General features: G+C 38.7%; 6 protein-coding genes and 1 non-coding gene across 7 annotated transcripts; 5 read left to right on the forward strand and 2 right to left on the reverse strand.

The window, feature by feature from the left end:
- Window positions 1-100: 100 nt before the first annotated feature.
- CDC6 (AAA family ATPase CDC6) lies at window positions 101-1,729 on the reverse strand (the record flags this gene model as incomplete). The annotated part of the gene is made up of 1 exon (XM_037287379.1): window positions 101-1,729. The coding sequence occupies one exon, from the start codon at window positions 1,727-1,729 to the stop codon at window positions 101-103; it is 1,629 nt and encodes a 542-aa protein (XP_037143274.1).
- A 988-nt stretch (window positions 1,730-2,717) lies between these two features.
- On the forward strand, window positions 2,718-7,289 carry SNT1 (Snt1p; the record flags this gene model as incomplete). The annotated part of the gene is made up of 1 exon (XM_037287380.1): window positions 2,718-7,289. The coding sequence occupies one exon, from the start codon at window positions 2,718-2,720 to the stop codon at window positions 7,287-7,289; it is 4,572 nt and encodes a 1,523-aa protein (XP_037143275.1).
- Window positions 7,290-7,541: 252 nt separating this feature from the next.
- Window positions 7,542-10,250, forward strand: NNF2 (Nnf2p; the record flags this gene model as incomplete). The annotated part of the gene is made up of 1 exon (XM_037287381.1): window positions 7,542-10,250. The coding sequence occupies one exon, from the start codon at window positions 7,542-7,544 to the stop codon at window positions 10,248-10,250; it is 2,709 nt and encodes a 902-aa protein (XP_037143276.1).
- Window positions 10,251-11,580: 1,330 nt separating this feature from the next.
- Window positions 11,581-11,652, forward strand: HG535_0Btrna2T. The gene has a single exon. It is a non-coding gene; the product is annotated as a tRNA-Thr (tRNA).
- Window positions 11,653-12,258: 606 nt separating this feature from the next.
- Window positions 12,259-15,960, forward strand: UTP22 (rRNA-processing protein UTP22; the record flags this gene model as incomplete). The annotated part of the gene is made up of 1 exon (XM_037287382.1): window positions 12,259-15,960. One exon carries the CDS (start codon window positions 12,259-12,261, stop codon window positions 15,958-15,960), a length of 3,702 nt encoding a protein of 1,233 aa, XP_037143277.1.
- A 276-nt stretch (window positions 15,961-16,236) lies between these two features.
- GLD1 (Gld1p) lies at window positions 16,237-17,136 on the forward strand (the record flags this gene model as incomplete). Its single annotated transcript, XM_037287383.1, has 1 exon — window positions 16,237-17,136. One exon carries the CDS (start codon window positions 16,237-16,239, stop codon window positions 17,134-17,136), a length of 900 nt encoding a protein of 299 aa, XP_037143278.1.
- A 146-nt stretch (window positions 17,137-17,282) lies between these two features.
- RPC40 (DNA-directed RNA polymerase core subunit RPC40) lies at window positions 17,283-18,290 on the reverse strand (the record flags this gene model as incomplete). Its single annotated transcript, XM_037287384.1, has 1 exon — window positions 17,283-18,290. One exon carries the CDS (start codon window positions 18,288-18,290, stop codon window positions 17,283-17,285), a length of 1,008 nt encoding a protein of 335 aa, XP_037143279.1.
- Window positions 18,291-18,389: the final 99 nt, after the last annotated feature.

Below are 18,389 nucleotides of genomic sequence, written 5' to 3' on the forward strand. Positions count from 1 at the left end.
AGGTCGAATAGTGGTGAGTGATTATCTAATTTTTAATTTATAAATGCTGGTTATTATATGCTAAAATGCTAAAATGCTGAAGTGCTAAAATGCTAAAATGCTAATTTAAGATAAGGTTTTTCAATAACTCAATCTTGCTGATCTCATCTTCAAATTCCTTCGTGTCTACCGATGATTTGATGAGTTTGGTTAAATGTCTAGTCTTTCCCTGAGATTTGCCCTGAAAGATAGTAGCAACCCCACAAGTCTCCAATGCGTTACAAATTTCTAAGAATTCATTTCTCTTCAAAGGGCTCAAAGAATCTCTTTTCTTCATTAAGTTGACGTAGTAATCATAAGTGTCGTCAAGTGAACAGTGAGATTGGAAAATATCCAGTTTTTCTCTATGAACTATGGCACATAGCACCATTTTCTGCTGCATGTTCAACTTACTGATACGCGATCTAGTTGAAGAGTTATTCATGAATTGTGCAAAAACTTTTGCTACATGTGGTAAGCCAACCTGGACCAAATTTTGGTCTGAGTCCTCACAAGGTAAGTATTTTGAAGGATTGATCTTAGAGGCAACCATTTGTAGTTCAACTATCTCTATGCTACTTCTCAAAACATCGAAAAGTTTCCGTAAATCACCTGTATTACCGGAACACTTTTTTGCTGCAAATTTGATTGCCATTGGTTTGAATATACAATCGGCTTGATCATCTGAGCCCTGTAAACGATTCATAATGATTTCAAACATTTCTTCTGAGGTATAAGGATTGAAGACTATCGTCTTCGGTAGAAGGTCCTGTCTCAAATTTAGGCGAGAGAGGAATCTGTCCTTCATATCCAAACTATTTGCAATACCAATTAAAGCTAATCTGATAGTTGGTAACTTAGCTAACAGAAACAGTTCGAAGATCACTCTAGTTGACTGAGTATCATTGTAGGAAGAATTGACTAGTTTATCCATCTCATCTAATATAACAACAAAAGTGGTCGTCTTGCTGTAACTCTCCATGAATTCCTGCAAATCTGTCATTGTCTTCACGGGTCTTCCTGAGCCAGTTTTTACAGCCAATGAGTCATAAATTTTAGTAAAGATTGTTGTTGGATCATTGATTGCAATACAATTAATTGATGCAATTGAAACAGATTCTACACTGCAATCTACTGTTTCATAGTACGAAGTATTCTTGAGTCCATCGGCCAATGCCTCAGCAGGTTTCTTGATAGAGGAAGCAGTCAATGATGGTAACACAACTGGTAAAAATTTGTTGCGGATTATTGATTCAACCTGAGCTGTCTTACCAGTTCCTGGTGGACCGGTTAGATATAGCGAGCTGCTCACGTGACCGCCGATGTGTTCATTCAAAAACTCCATTATTTCATCATATTGCTTTCTTCTAGTTGTCAACGAGCCATCCGGTTGCGCAATCACACGGGAGGATCTCTGTAAAAGTGTCTTGGTTTTGCTATAGATTGACTCTTTACCAAATACCAGTTTCTGCGGTGACGAAGATGGCGTCAGCAAAAACTCTCGTGTCTTGGCTCTCTTCTTGCAGCTGCCAAACTCTAACTTCCGACCTGTTCCGGGAGGTGTCAGCAGACCACCATCAAGTACTGATCTCTTGGCCTTTTCGGGCGTTGTAGGTACTGGCACTGCCATACTCAACCCGCCGACGTCGCTCATCTCAACTGTGCGCTTTCTACTCCTCAGAACTCTCTCACTGCGAATAGCACTACTCATTTTGGAATTAACTCTTCTAGTTCTATCACAAAAATCTCCTGTCGATGCTCAGTAGTGGTCAGCAAAAGGAACCAGATCAGAATTCTGTTTTATATACCTTTAACATTTACGCGTTTTTTTTTTTTCATATCGTTTTCTGGACGTGTCGCGAAAGCCAGCCTTTTTACCTTGCATCTTGGTAATAGCTGTCTGCATGCACTTTGGCACAAACAATTTCCTGATGTGGTATTGAGATTGATTCGTGCCCTGTTGCTCCTGCTGCACAAGTCGCGAAATTCATCGGTCCACTACTGTCACCTGTGTCAAGGTCATCTTGCCTTACTTCTGATGTCCAAACTGTCGCGAAAGTTAGACCCACGCAAATAGTCCTTGTTTAGGCACTCGGTGTAGGCACTCGGTATCAAAACATGGGTCCCATATTCCTACATTAGCGTTCAAATACGTAAGGTGCCCTAAACGCACCTCAGACAGCAGTAAGAGTTGCGATAACTGCAAGAACCGCAACAACTTCAATAAACGGCCACAATTGTATGGATGGAACCCCTCGCGATACCGCGAAGGGCGTGAGCACGTCACATATTGAATATAAGGTGTAGATGAGTGTGTGTGACACGCATAAGCACAGAGAACATACACTGACGCCCTTAAACAGGATTAATCCCCATTAATTAGCATCTACTATCTGCCGAATAACTACAAGTCACGTACTACGGGAATATTCAAAATCCTCGCTTTGCAAGCTGAGAAGTGAAACATGAAAGAAGAGAAAACAAATTACATTTTGATTTTAACGAGAAGGGAGGTAGGAATAGTATTCGGTGTTGGGCAGTTGTGTGGTTGCAATAAAGGCAGATTTTATTTAGAAGCAGGACTTCTAATTGTATGAGTGTATTTCTTTGTTGGCGATTAGAGAAAAGTTCAATAAGAAGAATCAATTTAGCTCGTGTTAGTCAACACAAATCACAGGCTTGCAAAGGATCTTGGAAAAATGTCGCATCCTCCCCCAACCTCGCATAGAATGGGTGACAAGAAGCGGTATCATTATTCCAATAATCCCAACAGTGCGGTGAGGCATGGGCATTCTGTATTCGGCAAGAAGAGTTATGGCGGTTTGAGCTCTGGTAACGGAAGTGCGGGAGAGCTATCTGCACCGGGAAGCGGCATAAGCAGCAGTGTGTCCAGTGCGCAACAGTCGCGATACGATCCTAGCTCACCGAAAAGAGTGCCCAGCAGCGGCAGAAGTCGATATAATCCTGATGTAGAGGTGGCTCCGCAGGCTCTAGCGTCATCGGTTCCAAATTTTGTTGTAAAGAAAAGAAGTTCTTTGGGCAATATAGATAATAGTGGTTCCGTCAATGGTGCGGCAGGTGCTGCTGGTCTCGTTGGTGCAGGGAGAGCAAGTAGTGTAAGCGGCCTTAACGGTTCCGCAAGCGTTGGTGGTTCGAGATACTCCGGCAGCAGGTATAATCCTGGACAAACAACCCAAAATTCTAGCAGTCATTTGGCAAGAACTAGCGTGGTGCAAGCAAATGCGGTGTCAGGTGCTAAGGTACCCGTTGGTCATTACAACAATGTGAATAGGCAAACGCGACCTAGGTCTATGGATCAATTTGGAAAGGATACACCTTACCATTATCAAAATGTCAATTCCAGTCAATCAGGACTATTGAACAATGCAAGTCCAAGTAGTGCTACAGGATATTATTCAAGAACGAATAAATGGAGATCAAATAGTGGATCTTCCAAACTAGACTACGATATTCATAATCCGAATTTAACACAATCGACAAGACCGTCTTTCTGGAACTCCCAGTTGCCAGCTAATAAATTTTCGGTCGAAAATCGACGATTTAAAGGTTCTTCTGTGTCCCCCACCTCTGGAAGTGAGAACACACCGGCCAGATATGAAAATTCAGTACAGAATGCTGATAATAATCGAAATTCAAGCAAAGAAAGCAGTTTAGAAATTAGGGTGGAAGAAAAAGACGCTGATGTAATTAAGAATTCAAATCCTCATTCTCTTGGATCTAGTTTGATCAATTCAGTACCACAAACAACAAGAAAAGTAGAGGAGGAACACGCATCAGGTCATAAAAACGTTGATGTGGATAAACAAAATATAATTGAGACATTGAAAGTTAACAGTGAAATAGAGAAAAACACACCCAAAAATCATGAATATTCGGTAAAGTTCGGTCGAAATGTACCAAAGAAACAAGAACGTGAGCAGCCAATTATTGACAAAGAAATCTATTCACAAAAAAAGAAGGATATAGAGATTAAAGAGGACAAAGATAATAAGGAAAGGAAAGAGTTTATAGAGGAGAAAGAGATTGAGGACAAGAAAGAGATTGAGGACAAGAAAGAGATTGAAGGCAAGAAAGAGATTGAAGACAAGAAAGAGATTGAGGACAAGAAAGAGATTGAAGACAAGAAAGAGATTGAGGACAAGAAAAAGATTGAGGACAAGAAAGAGATTGAGGACAAGAAAAAGAGTGAGGCCAAGGAAAATAGTGAGAAATATGAGGGGAATGAGAAGCAAAAGGAGATCAAGGAGAAGAAGGAAAAAAAGGAGACTATGGCTGGATTGTGGTCATTCTCTCGGCCATCGAGTGAAGTTTCAAACGACATGGATATTTCTAGAAAAGCTGGAGATAAAGTAGAAGCAGAATATAGTCCTCTTTTCAACAAAACAGTAAACTGGGGTTTTGAAGACTATGAGTTTGTCTATGACCCAGTGATATTGAAGACGGATTTGAGCAAGATAAATGTAAATCCGGATCTTGTTGGATATTCAATCCCTTTGAAACCAATTGAAAAATGTATTTTTCCAATGACTAGAAATGAAACTCGGTTATGGGAGCTTAAAAATCAGAAGAGAAAAGACATTATTTGTGAACAAAAGTACCTTCTGAAGAATCCAATTAAATCATTAGGTTCTTATCCTTTTTTGAAAACAAATATGTTAATCTACAAGCAAGCTGTGAAACCGATTCTGATAAAGTCTATATCAAAATTAAAAAGATATCAATATCTGAGGAAATTGCAATTAAAAAAACAATTAATCGAACTTGATTCCAATTGGCAACAGAAATGTTCAGAAATGGATGAAATAAGCAAAAATTTGAGGAAAAAGGAACCCAGTAAGATAAATGGAGAAAACGACAAAGAACAGCAAGGGCATACAGTAGATGGAAGTGATAATTTGAGGGAACGTAAAGCGTCTGGCTCTTCTAGAAGACGTAACAGAGCGGATTTTGTTGATGATGCGGAGATTGAAAACGTCCTTCTCCAGATTGACCCAGATTACAAACATCATCAATCGGCTGCAGACATACCACCAATAATAATTAATCCTGTCGAGAAATACGGGAAAAAATTTAAAGATGTTAATAATCTTGTAACTGATAAGCAAAGTTGGGCTTCAAGAATACTAAAAGATGGCGTGGATACATTCACCGAACATGAACACGAATTGTTTGTTGAAGGTTATTTAACATACCCAAAGAAATTTGGAAAAATTTCGTACTACATGGGCGGAATAAGGTCACCTGAAGAATGTGTTTTGCACTATTATAGAACGAAATCATCGACCAATTATAAAAGGTTACTTGCTGATAAAAATAAAAAAAGACAAAAAGGTGCAGTAGCTAAACGTCGGAGAAGGAAAGAGAAAAATGGAGATGTGGAGAATGAGGTTTTAATGAATGATGACCCTGAGAATACGCAGGAAGTTCGCACCAGTGAAAGAGCACAAGTTTCAGAAGCTCAAGAGGAAACAATAGAGACGAAGCCTCGAGAAATTGAGCCAAAACCTCCCAAAACCGATGAGAAGTTAACAAAGCAGGAGGCAAATGATAACGATAGCAAAAGCGATGATGCAAAAACATATGAGCATGTCGTGCAAAAACAAATGGAACAAATAGAAATCAAACTTCCCCAGCACGAGACTGAACCTGAGAGCGAAAAGCAGCATGAGCTAGAAGCTGCTAAGAATGTGGAGCTGAGTGATGTTTGTGTAGGAGAGACAACAGCACAAGCAAAGTTTGAGGAGACTGTGCAGAGCAATGCAAATATTAATTATAGTGTGCCATGCGACTCTTCTGAGAGTCTCGAGACTTCATCGAAGAAGAGGCCTCATGAACTTATTGAATATCGTAATGATACTCAACGTCCTATCGGAGAAGATGGCTTGCGCCCCACGGAAGCAGCTGATCTGATAGGAGGTGATATTTTAATTGAAAGAAAACTTGTAGCAGCTGACGCGATGGATTTGGATCCGGAAAAATTTGATATGCAAGGTGATGAAGGTAGTTCTCAAAGAAAAAAGCAAAGACAAGGCGGTGAACATAAATCTAGCTATTGGAGTGTTAAAGAAGCAAATTTATTTCCAGAACTTTTGAAGACTTATGGCTCTCAATGGTCTCTTATATCTGAAAAGCTTGGCACGAAATCCACAACCATGGTGAGAAACTATTACCAAAGAAATGCAGCTCAACTTGGGTGGAAGTCTGTTGTTGAAGAAGCGGATTTTAAGAGAAATGTTACCAGTTCTGGCTCTGTTCAGCAATCACAAATATTGATACAAGCTGAGCAATCTCCTTTGAGTCCAATTTATGCCGGTGTCCCTCCTCAGCAGCGACCAGCATTGGGTTTTTTTTCAAACTCATCATCCAGCAAAGAGAGATCGTCTTCACAGAATCTGAGAGAAACTACACCTCAACCTTTTGCTTCCGATTCAAACAAAGAACTTTTCTCTCAGACTACTACCCCAGTTAGTACTTTGCCACGACCTAGGTTACCTTCTATCCATTTGCCAAGTACGGAAAGCGGTACCGGTCCTGTTAATACGGCAAACACACAATCCCATTTATTGGAAGTTGCAGGTTCAAAATTCCACGAACTGTATTCCGCAACCCCTCCCTCTACACACGCTCTACTACCAAAGATAGACAGATCAACTAACGTCAAGTCACCATCAGATGGGTTGTTTTCAAACGTTGATATGCACAGAATAACGAACTCTTCCCTGCTCACCATTTTAAATGATGATGAAAAATCGAACGTTCCACCAGCAAGCGATTCAACGGATCGGGAAACTTCTACAAACATAGGAAAGGTGAAGGGATCAGGCTCAATCATAAGTAGCACTGTTCAAGAATTACAGCCGGTAAATCCTCACTCAGCCACCGGAAGACCTGCCTCACTATCACTGTTGTTGAATCCCGAGAATGACAGACCATCTCAAACTTCTTTTAATCATATTGCACTGAAGGCCTCACCAGCTATCCCCCAGAAGCAGAGTAATGTACGATCTGACCATTTTCCTCCAATCACAGCAACTCAGACACCAGCTGTGTCTCAACAGCAACGTGGTATCCAGCATTTGGCTGAACTGGCCCCGCCATCAGCACTACCAAATATCAACTTCGCTATGGATCCATTGGGAGCTTTGGCGGCCATCGCCTCGGAAACTCTTATGCCTCAAACTCATACTAGGACAAGCTCTAATGGAAGTAATGCTAACGAAACATGTAAGTTACCTCATAAATCTGTGTAAATATGTACTATTTTGACTATTATATTTAATATTTTTAGTCACGTTACCCTGAACCCATCAATATAATTGGTGAAAAAAATAAAATTTCAACTGAATCCGAGCGTTAGCGAATTCCAAGTTTTAAAATGTGATACACAAAGAAGTACAAATATTGGCATTTGAGATCCATCATTGGCATTGAGTGACGTTTTAGGCAGCTCCTTCTGTTACATCAGTTGCGGATAGTAACTCTCAAGCGTTACATCTCCAAACATGAGGGATCATCCTCATTCTCGATCATGCAATAGCGATCAACCAGTTGCGTTTGCAAAAAAACATCGGTTCAAGGATACACTGGCACTTTTTATTGTCTTCCTCAGCTTCAATCATTTTGCATCACTTTGCTTATTGGTATCATTTGTGATTGCCACCAGATTCACGAACTTCTTAGCCTCAAGCTTTATCACGATATTTCTGTCGAAGAAACCATCACCAGCAATGACTGAAGTGACTCACATAAAGCCATTAGATGATGCAACACTAAGTAAAACAACAAACGGTAAGAAATCAGTAGATTCTGTATCCAGAGCGAGCAATAAAAGTTCACACTTTTCATATTCGATATTGTTTATCGAAATAATTACAGCAACCATATTAAAGCTATACGGTGAAGAGTATTTCATAAGTCCTATTGAGAAATTAGCGCTTTCTATTTTAGCTTCGTCGATGATTAACGATCCGAGTGATATCTTGAGTTATGCGACATCGTGCTCTGTATTGTACGCGGTAACGTTGAATGCATGTCAGCGATTACGCTCCTTTCACGATATTAATACACTGCTCATGAATTATGATCTCAATAGTCATTTTAATATACCAAAAAATGTGACAACGTTTTTTGGGAGATTTTGTTTTCATACAGGTGGATTGGTTTTTTTTCAGTGGATAGACAAATATGTGCAACATCTTCTTTATTACATTTCATTTCATATTGTAATTTTTCAATTTACACAAGGCTTTTTACATCCAAGTCATCATCATGTGGATAAAGCAAAACCCAACAAAAAAGTAGCAACGCCGCTTAAAAATGATGCGAGCCGTATTGCAGGTCATAGAATTGTATCTAATGGTGCACCGAAATCTTCTGTACATTCAGCTGTTGCCACTCAACCTCAACAGCATTCAAATCAAGCCCCGACTGATAAATTGTCACAAAATAATTATGAAAATACTCCTAATAATCAGACGTCATCATCGAATTCAAATTCGACTTCTAATGTTCAAAATTTCCCACCTCAGTTGAACTTGAAGAGACCAAACGAGAATTGTAACGATTTACCATTTTTTGCAGCTATAGTGAAAGAGTTTGAGTGCTTCGAACCATCCGTAATTTCGGCAGCCGCTAGTAATTCATTGACTGTTACTACAAATGTCACTGTACCCTTCAGTGCGAATCCAATCGAAAACGACAATACCACTGAAGTGAGCTATACGAACCAGTTTTATGAAATAAAAGTTGATTTTGAACATGAAAATAAGGCAAGGGATTTAACATTGGATGTTACCGTAACAAGCAATCTTGAAAATTTTATTCGTCATCTTTTCAAAAGGAAAAACCAGCATTTAATTCCACCACTATGGTCAATTGTTGTTACACTGAAGACAACAAATTTTGAAAAGAAATACTTGCAGAAAGAAAATAAGGATATCGCTTTAGGAAACGATCTTTCGACATCGAGTTCCGCAACAGGATCTGTTGAAAATGAGAATTCCGATAATACTATATCACCAACAAACTCAAATTTAAGTCAGACTAACGCAAATAATGATGAAGTTACCCAAAGTGTCTTTAATAATCTACAAGCTACTGGCACTATGGCACTGATTGCTAAAACAGCATTTGATGATTACGCTCAGTTGCATTTAGTATCAACAAGAGATAATATCTTTAAGAGAGACGACAAGGATTATAAGGTTTGCATTGTTGAAATATGCTGTAATTCGATTACTTTCCACATTGAAAACTTACATGAGGGTGAATTAATTGTTTTAGTGAATGGGGTTATTTGGTCTGAAGTATCCTGTGCTTTGATTCTCGATTGTGAAGATGAGGAGCTTGTAGTCGTAGGTGGCCTGGTACCATCCTGCTCGTATGATATTCAATTTATCAATAGAATAAGTCATACAGAAGACTATTTGATAAGTGATCTCATGGTTAGAACTTTAGGAAGTCATAAAAACAACACAGAGAAATTTGAGAAATTCGAGAATATTGATTTTAGTTTCCCATCATACTACCATAGAAAGTTCTTATCACCTTTGTTAACTTTGAAACATTCAGTTCTGACAACTAATACTAATTTAGCGGAAGGTCGTGCCAAATTGAAAAAGAGCAAAAGAGAAATCAGCAAGAAATTAAGCTCTTTGAGACAAGATATTGACCACTTTAAAGCGAAGATTTCACAAAATGCTTCCAATGATGAAAAAAATGCTTCCAAAGTTGATAGTTTGAAGCTTGCTGTTCAACAAAGTGAATCAACTATAGCTAAGTTGGAACAGGAATTGAAGAAATCTATTGACAAAGAGGTCAACCTAGAGGAAATATATCTGAAGAAAAAGGATCTGCATTTAAAGCAAACTATGGAATATAGCAAGAATAAAGAATCCCTGGAACACGAGGTGAACATGGCAAAGACAAAAATTAACCGACTGCAGCAAGAATTTAGTCAGCTGAGCAGTAAGAAAGAAAAATTGGTTCTACGTCAGGAAAAATTACAAAGAGAAGTTAATCATAATACTGAAGAGTTTGAAAATTTTAGGAATCTTCTTGTTCAGAAAAGAGAGAGAGACAGATCTAAGAGACAGGATTTAAGAGCTCGTGAACTTAATGAGCTCGAATTGAGCATTAAGGGCCTAGAACAGGATATTAGCCGCTTGGAGGGTGAAAACGGCAGTATGCATAAAATAGTACATGGTTTTTAGCACAATATAAATCATCTGTATAAACAACACATTAAAACATGACTTGAAATTGTTATTTTTTTTTTTTTTCTTGCATCTCCCTTTTGTTGGCAACAGTTCGAGATATTAACTATTGCGATGAATATTTGAGGGAAGGAACAAAACGTGAATATAACTACTTACATTGTTAAAGCATAAAAACCTGTTTTGCAACTCGTTTCGAACCATTATTTGTTTCTGACTACTGAGGCTTGAATAAGGTGAACGGCTCCTTTCTAGAAGCCATTCAAACTTGGTATTTGTATTCTTCAATATTTTAACATTCATTAGAAAACGGAGGATAACAAAAAACAAGTTCGCAGCAAATGATTTATTGTATGGTGAATAATGGCCATCAAATAAGAGCTTTTTCGAGTAAGAGTTGTTCTTCAAGCTTAAAACAGGGTGACTCGCAATTCAATATTTGCTGTCGCGCCCATTCGGGCATGATCTATGAATCGTTTGTGAAGAAAGTGATTTTAAATAGTGGTTCCCTATCAAAGTACTTTGTCAGGTGGACATTTATGTTATAACAACGATTATATTAAAGAAGGAGATATGTACGTCATCCTTTGAAGTTGCAAAAGAAGATGACACGGTATTGTGTCAGCATGCTTATCTGATTCTTCCGTTATTGACCGTTGCTTTCTTTTTACAAAAGACTTAGATGGTCTGGGGACAAATACTGGCAATTTTCTCTGCATTTATGCCTATTCAATTATACATTTTTGAATATCAAATAGAGCCACCAATGGGCATTTATTTCTGTTATTATTATGATTTACGCCATTAGGATAGCAATTTTCTCCGATTCTCACGGGGTTATAGAACACAGCCGTCATCTCACCAACTTTTAATCCCACCAAATAAGTCACACAGGTGTTGTATCCCCTCCCATGCCATAGACTCTTCCGCTGTCAGATTTCTGAATATCAAACGTCTGGCAATACATTGTCACTCAGCAACTCTCTAGAATCTACGGTTATTCTGTTAAGGCCTCATCTGACTTCATATATCCTGCTGTGTCCACGGAATGGTTCCATGCCTCGTTCTCTCAGGTGTCCCATTAGTATATCCCGCTTGCATCACAATATCATGCTGTGCTTCGACACTATCGCATTCCATGAGAAAGTATATGAAGAATCGGCATGTCCGAATTCCAATGTATAATGGTGTCCGTCTATGAAAATCGATGTCAGTGATACTAGGAATGGCGTACTTACTCAATACTAACCTCGGGTGGAGCATATAATATACCTTGTAACATCTGATGTAACCCACACTGGCTCTGCTAGCATCCATAAAATAAGGTGCCTCCTTAGCTTAGTGGTAGAGCGTTGCACTTGTAATGCAAAGGTCGCTAGTTCAATTCTGGCAGGTGGCATTGTTTTTTCAAATTTTTTAAATCGACACTGTGCCGAAATACTAAACAATGCACTCCCGTTTCCGCCGGTTACCATTGAAATTTATGGTAGCAGCACGTATATCCTATGGGCAGTCAGTAGCTGAGATTGCAGCTTGTTCTTGACTTTTCTGTCCTCTTTAGTTTCTTGTTTCTCTTCAGATTCCTTCTTGAGCTTGGCAGCTTCTCGCCTGGCTCGCTCGAAGATCGCGTTGGGCTCAGACTTTTCGAAAGCGGCTCTGCCTACGGGGCTTGTTTGGATGTCGCGAGCGATTCATCCAGGCAGAGCACGGTGTCGCAGTAGGCTCGCAAGCAGCCCGAGAGGCTGTTTTTTTTACCACGAAGCGAGAAAGTGAAAAATTGCAAGATAAAGATAGGAAAGTGCAATGAACGATGGATTCAATGTGTGAAATTTCTGAGAACAGTACGAAAACCAAACAACTGGACATTCATTTGTTCTAACTTGTAGACATCTGAAGCAGTTTGTTAGGTGTTTGTGTTTGGTGCAACTAAAGGGACGAAAAGAAGGAAAGATTATAGTCGGTTTTCAATACTTGTAACAGTCAGCATCATTGTGGAGCTGCAAAAATGTCAAGTCTAAAGAGGAGAGCATCAGAAGTAAGTCATATTGAGGCTGATGAACCAGTAGCGAAGAAGAGTGCGGAGTCAGCCGTTGAACGGGAAGACGAGAAGCTTCAAGCGTCCCGCGGCGATGAGGAAGAAGAGAAGGAAGAAGAGAAGGAAGAAGAGAAGGACGAAGAGGAAGACGAAGAAGAGGACGAGGGTGAGAGTGTGGATGAGGAGTCCAACGGAGCTGATATTAATAAAGCAAACTCTGGCAGTACCGCAGCACACGATATACACATTGTGAGAGAGACAGCTGAGCTTTTCAAATCCAACATCTTCAAATTACAGATCGATGAGTTACTGCAGCAGGTTAAGTTAAAAGACTCCCACATACTAAAGGTGGAAAAGTTTTTGCATATGCTACACGACATGATAAATGAGGTGCCCGATTGGGAGGAGATGACAATTGCAGAGGCCGATAGTTTTTTTAAAAACAAAGTTGTCACCATCCCTTACGTTGATCCCAAACCAGATTCCAATGCAACGAACTACAAAGTTAGCTATAAGAGGCCTTCTATTTCATTAATAGGATCATTCGCGTTGAAAGCCGGGATCTACGAACCTACTGGGTCAACTATTGACGTTTTGTTGTCAATGCCACAAGAATTGTTTGAAAGAAAAGATTTTTTGAACTTCAGATGCCTACACAAAAGAAGTGTGTACGTGGCATACTTGACTCATCATTTATCAATTCTCATCAAGAAGCAAAAGCTTGATAATTTCCTCAAGCTGGAATACTCATATTTTAATAACGATAAACTACAGCCGATTCTGAGACTTTATTGCAAACAGTCATCCTCCGATACTGTGAATTCCGAATATAATTTTTACAAGACCAAGTTTTCTATCAATTTAATATTTGGGTTCCCATATAAGTGCTTTGATGCAAAAAAATTACTGCCAAATAGGAATTGTATTAGAATTGCACAAGAGGATCAAAGTGTTGTTTTGCCGGCCACTCCGCTATACAATTTTTCGGTGTTATCATCAACAACCTACGATAATTATTTGAAGTATCTTTACAAGACAAAGAAGCAGACAGAATCATTTAAGGAGGCCACAATTCTTGGTAGATTATGGTTAAAACAACGCGGGTTCTCTTCAAAAATCTCACATTGTGGTTCATTAGGCGGATTCGGCACGTTTGAATTCGGAATTTTAATGGCAAGTTTACTAAATGGTGGTGGTGTAAATGGAAACAAAATTTTACTGCACGGTTTCTCCTCATATCAATTATTCAAAGGTATCATAAAATATTTGGCAACTATTGATCTTTGTACGGAAGGTCACTTGCAATTTCATTCCGATTCAGTAACACCTTCAAAATATGTTGAAGAGGGTTTCGACACACCAACTATTTTCGATAAAACAACAAAAGTAAACATTTTAAGCAAAATGTCAACATCTTCTTACCAAATGCTTAAAATGTATGCTCGAGAAACGCTTGTAATGCTTGACAATGTTGTTCAAGACCAATTTTCCAATGTATTCCTGAAAAATATTAACAAGGTGGATAATATAAAGTATGACCTTTGTTATGATCTGCTCTTGCCCACAACCAACAAAACCAATGCGGATGATTTACTGAACCTAGAATTTGGCCCTACGGAGAGGATTAAATTCATCACAATGGAAAACTTCCTCGTTAATAAAGTCACCAACGTTGTGAAATATGCACTAGATGATAGAATCAAGCATTTAGAAGTTGAACTAGTTGGACAAAAAAACAGTTTTCCAATAACCAAGAGAAAAGTTTATCCTAATAATGGATCGCATTTGAATCTAGATTCGATAAAAATAAAATTACTCGTCAATTCAGCCGAGTGTGAAAAACTAGTGACGAGAGGCCCAATACATCTAGAAGAGCCTACCGCGGAAGCTAATGAATTCAAAAATTTTTGGGGTAAGAAGTCCTCTCTTCGTCGTTTCAAAGACGGCTCCATTACACATTGCTGTATATGGACAGCATCATATTCAGAACCAATAGTTTCATCTGTTTTAGATTATGCTCTTAAAAGGCATATAAGCGAAGGATTATGCATTAAAAATGATAGCACAAAATACTTTCAAGAGTTGCTTCCCTTGCCAAACTTAGCAGCTAGCACAAGAATGTCAGTTTTGAACTTAAACAGCTTTCACACTGTGAAAAAGTCTTTTGATGATCTTTACAGCATCGTATTCGCCATGAAACTTCCTTTATCGGTTAAATCTATATTGCCAGTTGGTTCTGCATTTAGATATACATCAGTATGCCAACCGGTACCATTTGCATATTCAGATCCAGACTTTTTTCAGGACGTCATTTTAGAGTTTGAAACCTCACCAAAATGGCCAGATGAAATAACCTCTTTAGAGAAAGCAAAAGCAGCATTCCTCTTAAAAATTCACGATGATATAGCAGAAAAACATGAGGAGAAATACAAATCTTTCTTCACAAGAGATGAGTCTATCCCTTATAACATGGAGATAATGGTGTTAAACATTTTAACCCCTGAAGGCTATGGTTTCAAATTCAGAGTACTCAGCGAGCGCGATGAAATACTCTATTTAAGGGCAATTTCGAATGCAAGAGAGGAATTAAAACCAGAGCTGGAATCCACTTTCCTAAAATTTACTGCGAAGTATCTGGCTTCAGTAAGACATACCAGAACAATTGAAAATATTTCGCACTCTTACCAGTTCTTCCCTCCTGTCGTGAGATTATTCAAGAAGTGGTTAGATGCTCATTTACTTTTAGGTCATTTAAGTGACGAGTTCGTCGAGTTACTCGCCATCAAACCATTCGTGGACCATGCCCCTTACAACATACCTGGATCGGTAGAGAACGGCTTCTTGAAAGTTTTGCAATTCATTAGTAATTGGAACTGGAAAGAGGAGCCATTGATACTGGATCTCATCAAGCCTGAAGAGGAACTGACCTCGGGGCTCGATACAGCAAGCTCTGAACTCGACAGCAGAACAATGAAAAAACTTTCCGAAAAACTTACCTTATCCCAGTACAAAGGTATACAGACAAACTTCAGCAATTTGAGAAATGGTGATCCAAACGGCTTACATCTGCAGTTTTTCGTTGCGTCCAAAAACGATCCAAGCGGAATCCTGTATACGAGTGGAATTCTTCTACCGATCGCCACGAGATTAACGGCGTTGGCAAAAGTTGCAATGAATCTATTGGGAATCCATGGTGTAAACAAACAAACTATCAATCTACTATTCACTCCAGCATTGAAAGATTATGATTTTGTCGTACAACTGAAAACACCTTTGCCATTAAAAGTGCCATCAGGAATCTTAGAATTAGCTGAATTCAAGAATTTGGCAAACAATCAGTTAGCAAAAAGCTTTCCTTCTGATTTGGCTAAACTAAGTGATAAAATGGATCCTACATTCCAATTAGTAAAATATTTGAATATGAAATATCACAACAGTATGATTTTCTTTAGCCACAGATATGTGGCTGTAAACGGCGGGGATAAAGGTGACAGAAATGTGGTGACTGGACTAATAAAACCACTTTTCAAGAAACCAAGCAAGTTTAGGGTGAACATCGATTGTAATATTGAGCCATTAGATGATCAAATTGTCCAATTGAACAAACAGGCGATTTTCCATGAAATTGCCTCTTTTAGCAATGATTTAGTCATCGAATTCGAAACGGATTAGTAGCCTTTAAAATCTGAGCATACAATTAAAAAAGAATAATGGCAATATCAATTTTTAAATAACCTTTATATATAGCTAAACTTGTAGTTCAACAAAATGTAAGTCATATTTGTGACAGATATTACTGTCATCATAGACGGGTTAGACTAAGGACTGAATTAAAAGTAATAAACGGAAGTGTTAATGCATACGAGCAAGTCTAGCACGCACTTGTAGCTGCCAACTGTTAATGAGCAGCTCCTGCCTATCGCCTGTTATAAAAAAAGAGCTCGAAAGATGGATAACAATAGGAATGATGATGGGAGCTCCATTGAAAGGGATAGAGTGTACCAACTGCGAAGAAAGAACTTCCAAAAGAGATTGGTGACGAATCTGTCATCTTTAGGGTATATTGTTATTGTACTGGAGTACCTTAAATATGGATGTACCATATGGACATTGCTGATAAGAGTTCTTGTTCAGATGATGCTTGCAGCGCCGTTTCCCAACGAATTACATATACGGAGGCTGGCGAGCAGAAACGAGATACAAACTTCAAGCTATTTTCTGTCAATGGGTATACCGAATGGTAGAATCAATGCAGCACCCAGAGAATCAATACCTGGTGGATTCCCATCAATTCCAATAGAAGAAGAACCTTTGAATGATGAGCTTCAAATTCAAAAAGATCTAGAGGACATAAAGAAGAAGATAAGAAAAACAATATTCCATGGCTCCCTTACATTGAACATCATTTACATAATTACTTCTATTCTCTTTCCTGTGGACTTTATAGCAAAGTTAAACGGAAAGCAGCTGGATGATGATGGTCTTGTTGATACGCCTTCACCATTCAATAATGCTAATGGTCTAATAGATGGTCAGCGAAAGGGAGGTTTTTTGATGCAAATGCTTGGGGAATTTCTTCCACAGAGTAATTTCAAAGGTAATTTAGGTATAATTTTATTTCAGTTTGGTATTTTATTTTGCCAATTTGGCCTATTCGTTTTGACATGTGTCAATCTTGCGGATCTGGGATTTGAGGAGACTTTACCTGAGGACATAGTTGATGCATCCAAATATAGTGATGGCTACGATGGAAAAGTGTTCGTCATGCAAATGGATCCAGTGGAAGCCATTAACCAAGTTTACCCGCAAACCAACATGACACCGTCAACAGGTTCTGATATGGTTTGAACAGAAACATAATGATTCATGATTAATGATTTTCTCGTAACCAAATGAGAAAATTGTGCATTGTTAAGTGTATCCAGCATACACATAGGACCTCTCTTCATCTTTATATAGATGATCTTATAAAATATATATGTATATGCTTATGACTATTGAGTGATTGGGCAATTTCTCAAATAATCCGCCTTGTTCTTCAAAATTCTTACTGACTTGAAAAAGATCTCTTCAGGACTCATGGCTCCTGTACTTTCAACATTGAAAATGAAATGATCTCTAACTCTACCCAGTTTAACTTTATCCGAAAAGTCGTCGTATCTCAAAACTTCTCTTGATACAGTATCCTTTCTTGCATCCTTGACATGAGCTTCTTCACTTTTTTCATCAATGCCAATGACACCTTTTGGGAAACATTTTTGGAATCTTCTAGCAGATTCACCCCTTATCGGTTTCAAAATGTTGATATGAGGTAATAGTCTGTACGATGCCGTGGCTACGGGAGAGAACTTGGAATGGTCACCACCAATTCCAAGTATACAATGGGCCCTTAGAGAGATCTCCTGGCCTGGCCTCAATTTAGCCAGTAAAATATCTGGATCCGTAGGAATCACAGGACATTTTGCGAAAGCTTCAATCTGTCTACCCTGTGGTTCAAACTTCAAATCACGAGCGTAAATACTGGAATTTCTGTAAAGTATTTTCGGATCTGTGCAATCCTTTGGCGCATCCGGGTTTCTTGTACATTTGACATTCAAAGTTAAAACTATAGTATTTTCATCGGTGAATTTTTCATCCTCTGGCAGTGTGGAATCAACCCAACTTAGCATATCTGGGTCGATTTTCAAAGGAACCAATCCAATTCTGTGGGACAAAACTTCATCCTGAATGACAGACGTATTATTCAGAATGTAGATGTACTCTGCCGCAACTGATGGGACCTCGGATATCATGATTCTGCGAAATGCATTTGCAATCGAAGTATCAATATGGACCAAATCAAAATTGGTTTCTCTCTCGCTCATAGAATTTATTTGTACGTCAAAAGTTTTCCTGAAATCTTCGACATCCCATGCTCCTTTACCATCCTTAGAGAATCCTGGAAAATCGTTGGAAGTCGTATTCGTCACTCGATTGTACTCGATACCAACAATATTGGACATGACTAGATTTATAATGCAAGGGATCTTCACAATTCCAGACACTTTCGATTTGAAACCACTTATCTCATCTCATCTCATCTCATCTCATTCTATGCTGTT

The sequence above is a fragment of the Zygotorulaspora mrakii genome, chromosome 2 (genome assembly GCF_013402915.1).
Source record: "Zygotorulaspora mrakii chromosome 2, complete sequence".
NCBI classification, from domain to species: Eukaryota; Fungi; Ascomycota; class Saccharomycetes; order Saccharomycetales; family Saccharomycetaceae; genus Zygotorulaspora; species Zygotorulaspora mrakii.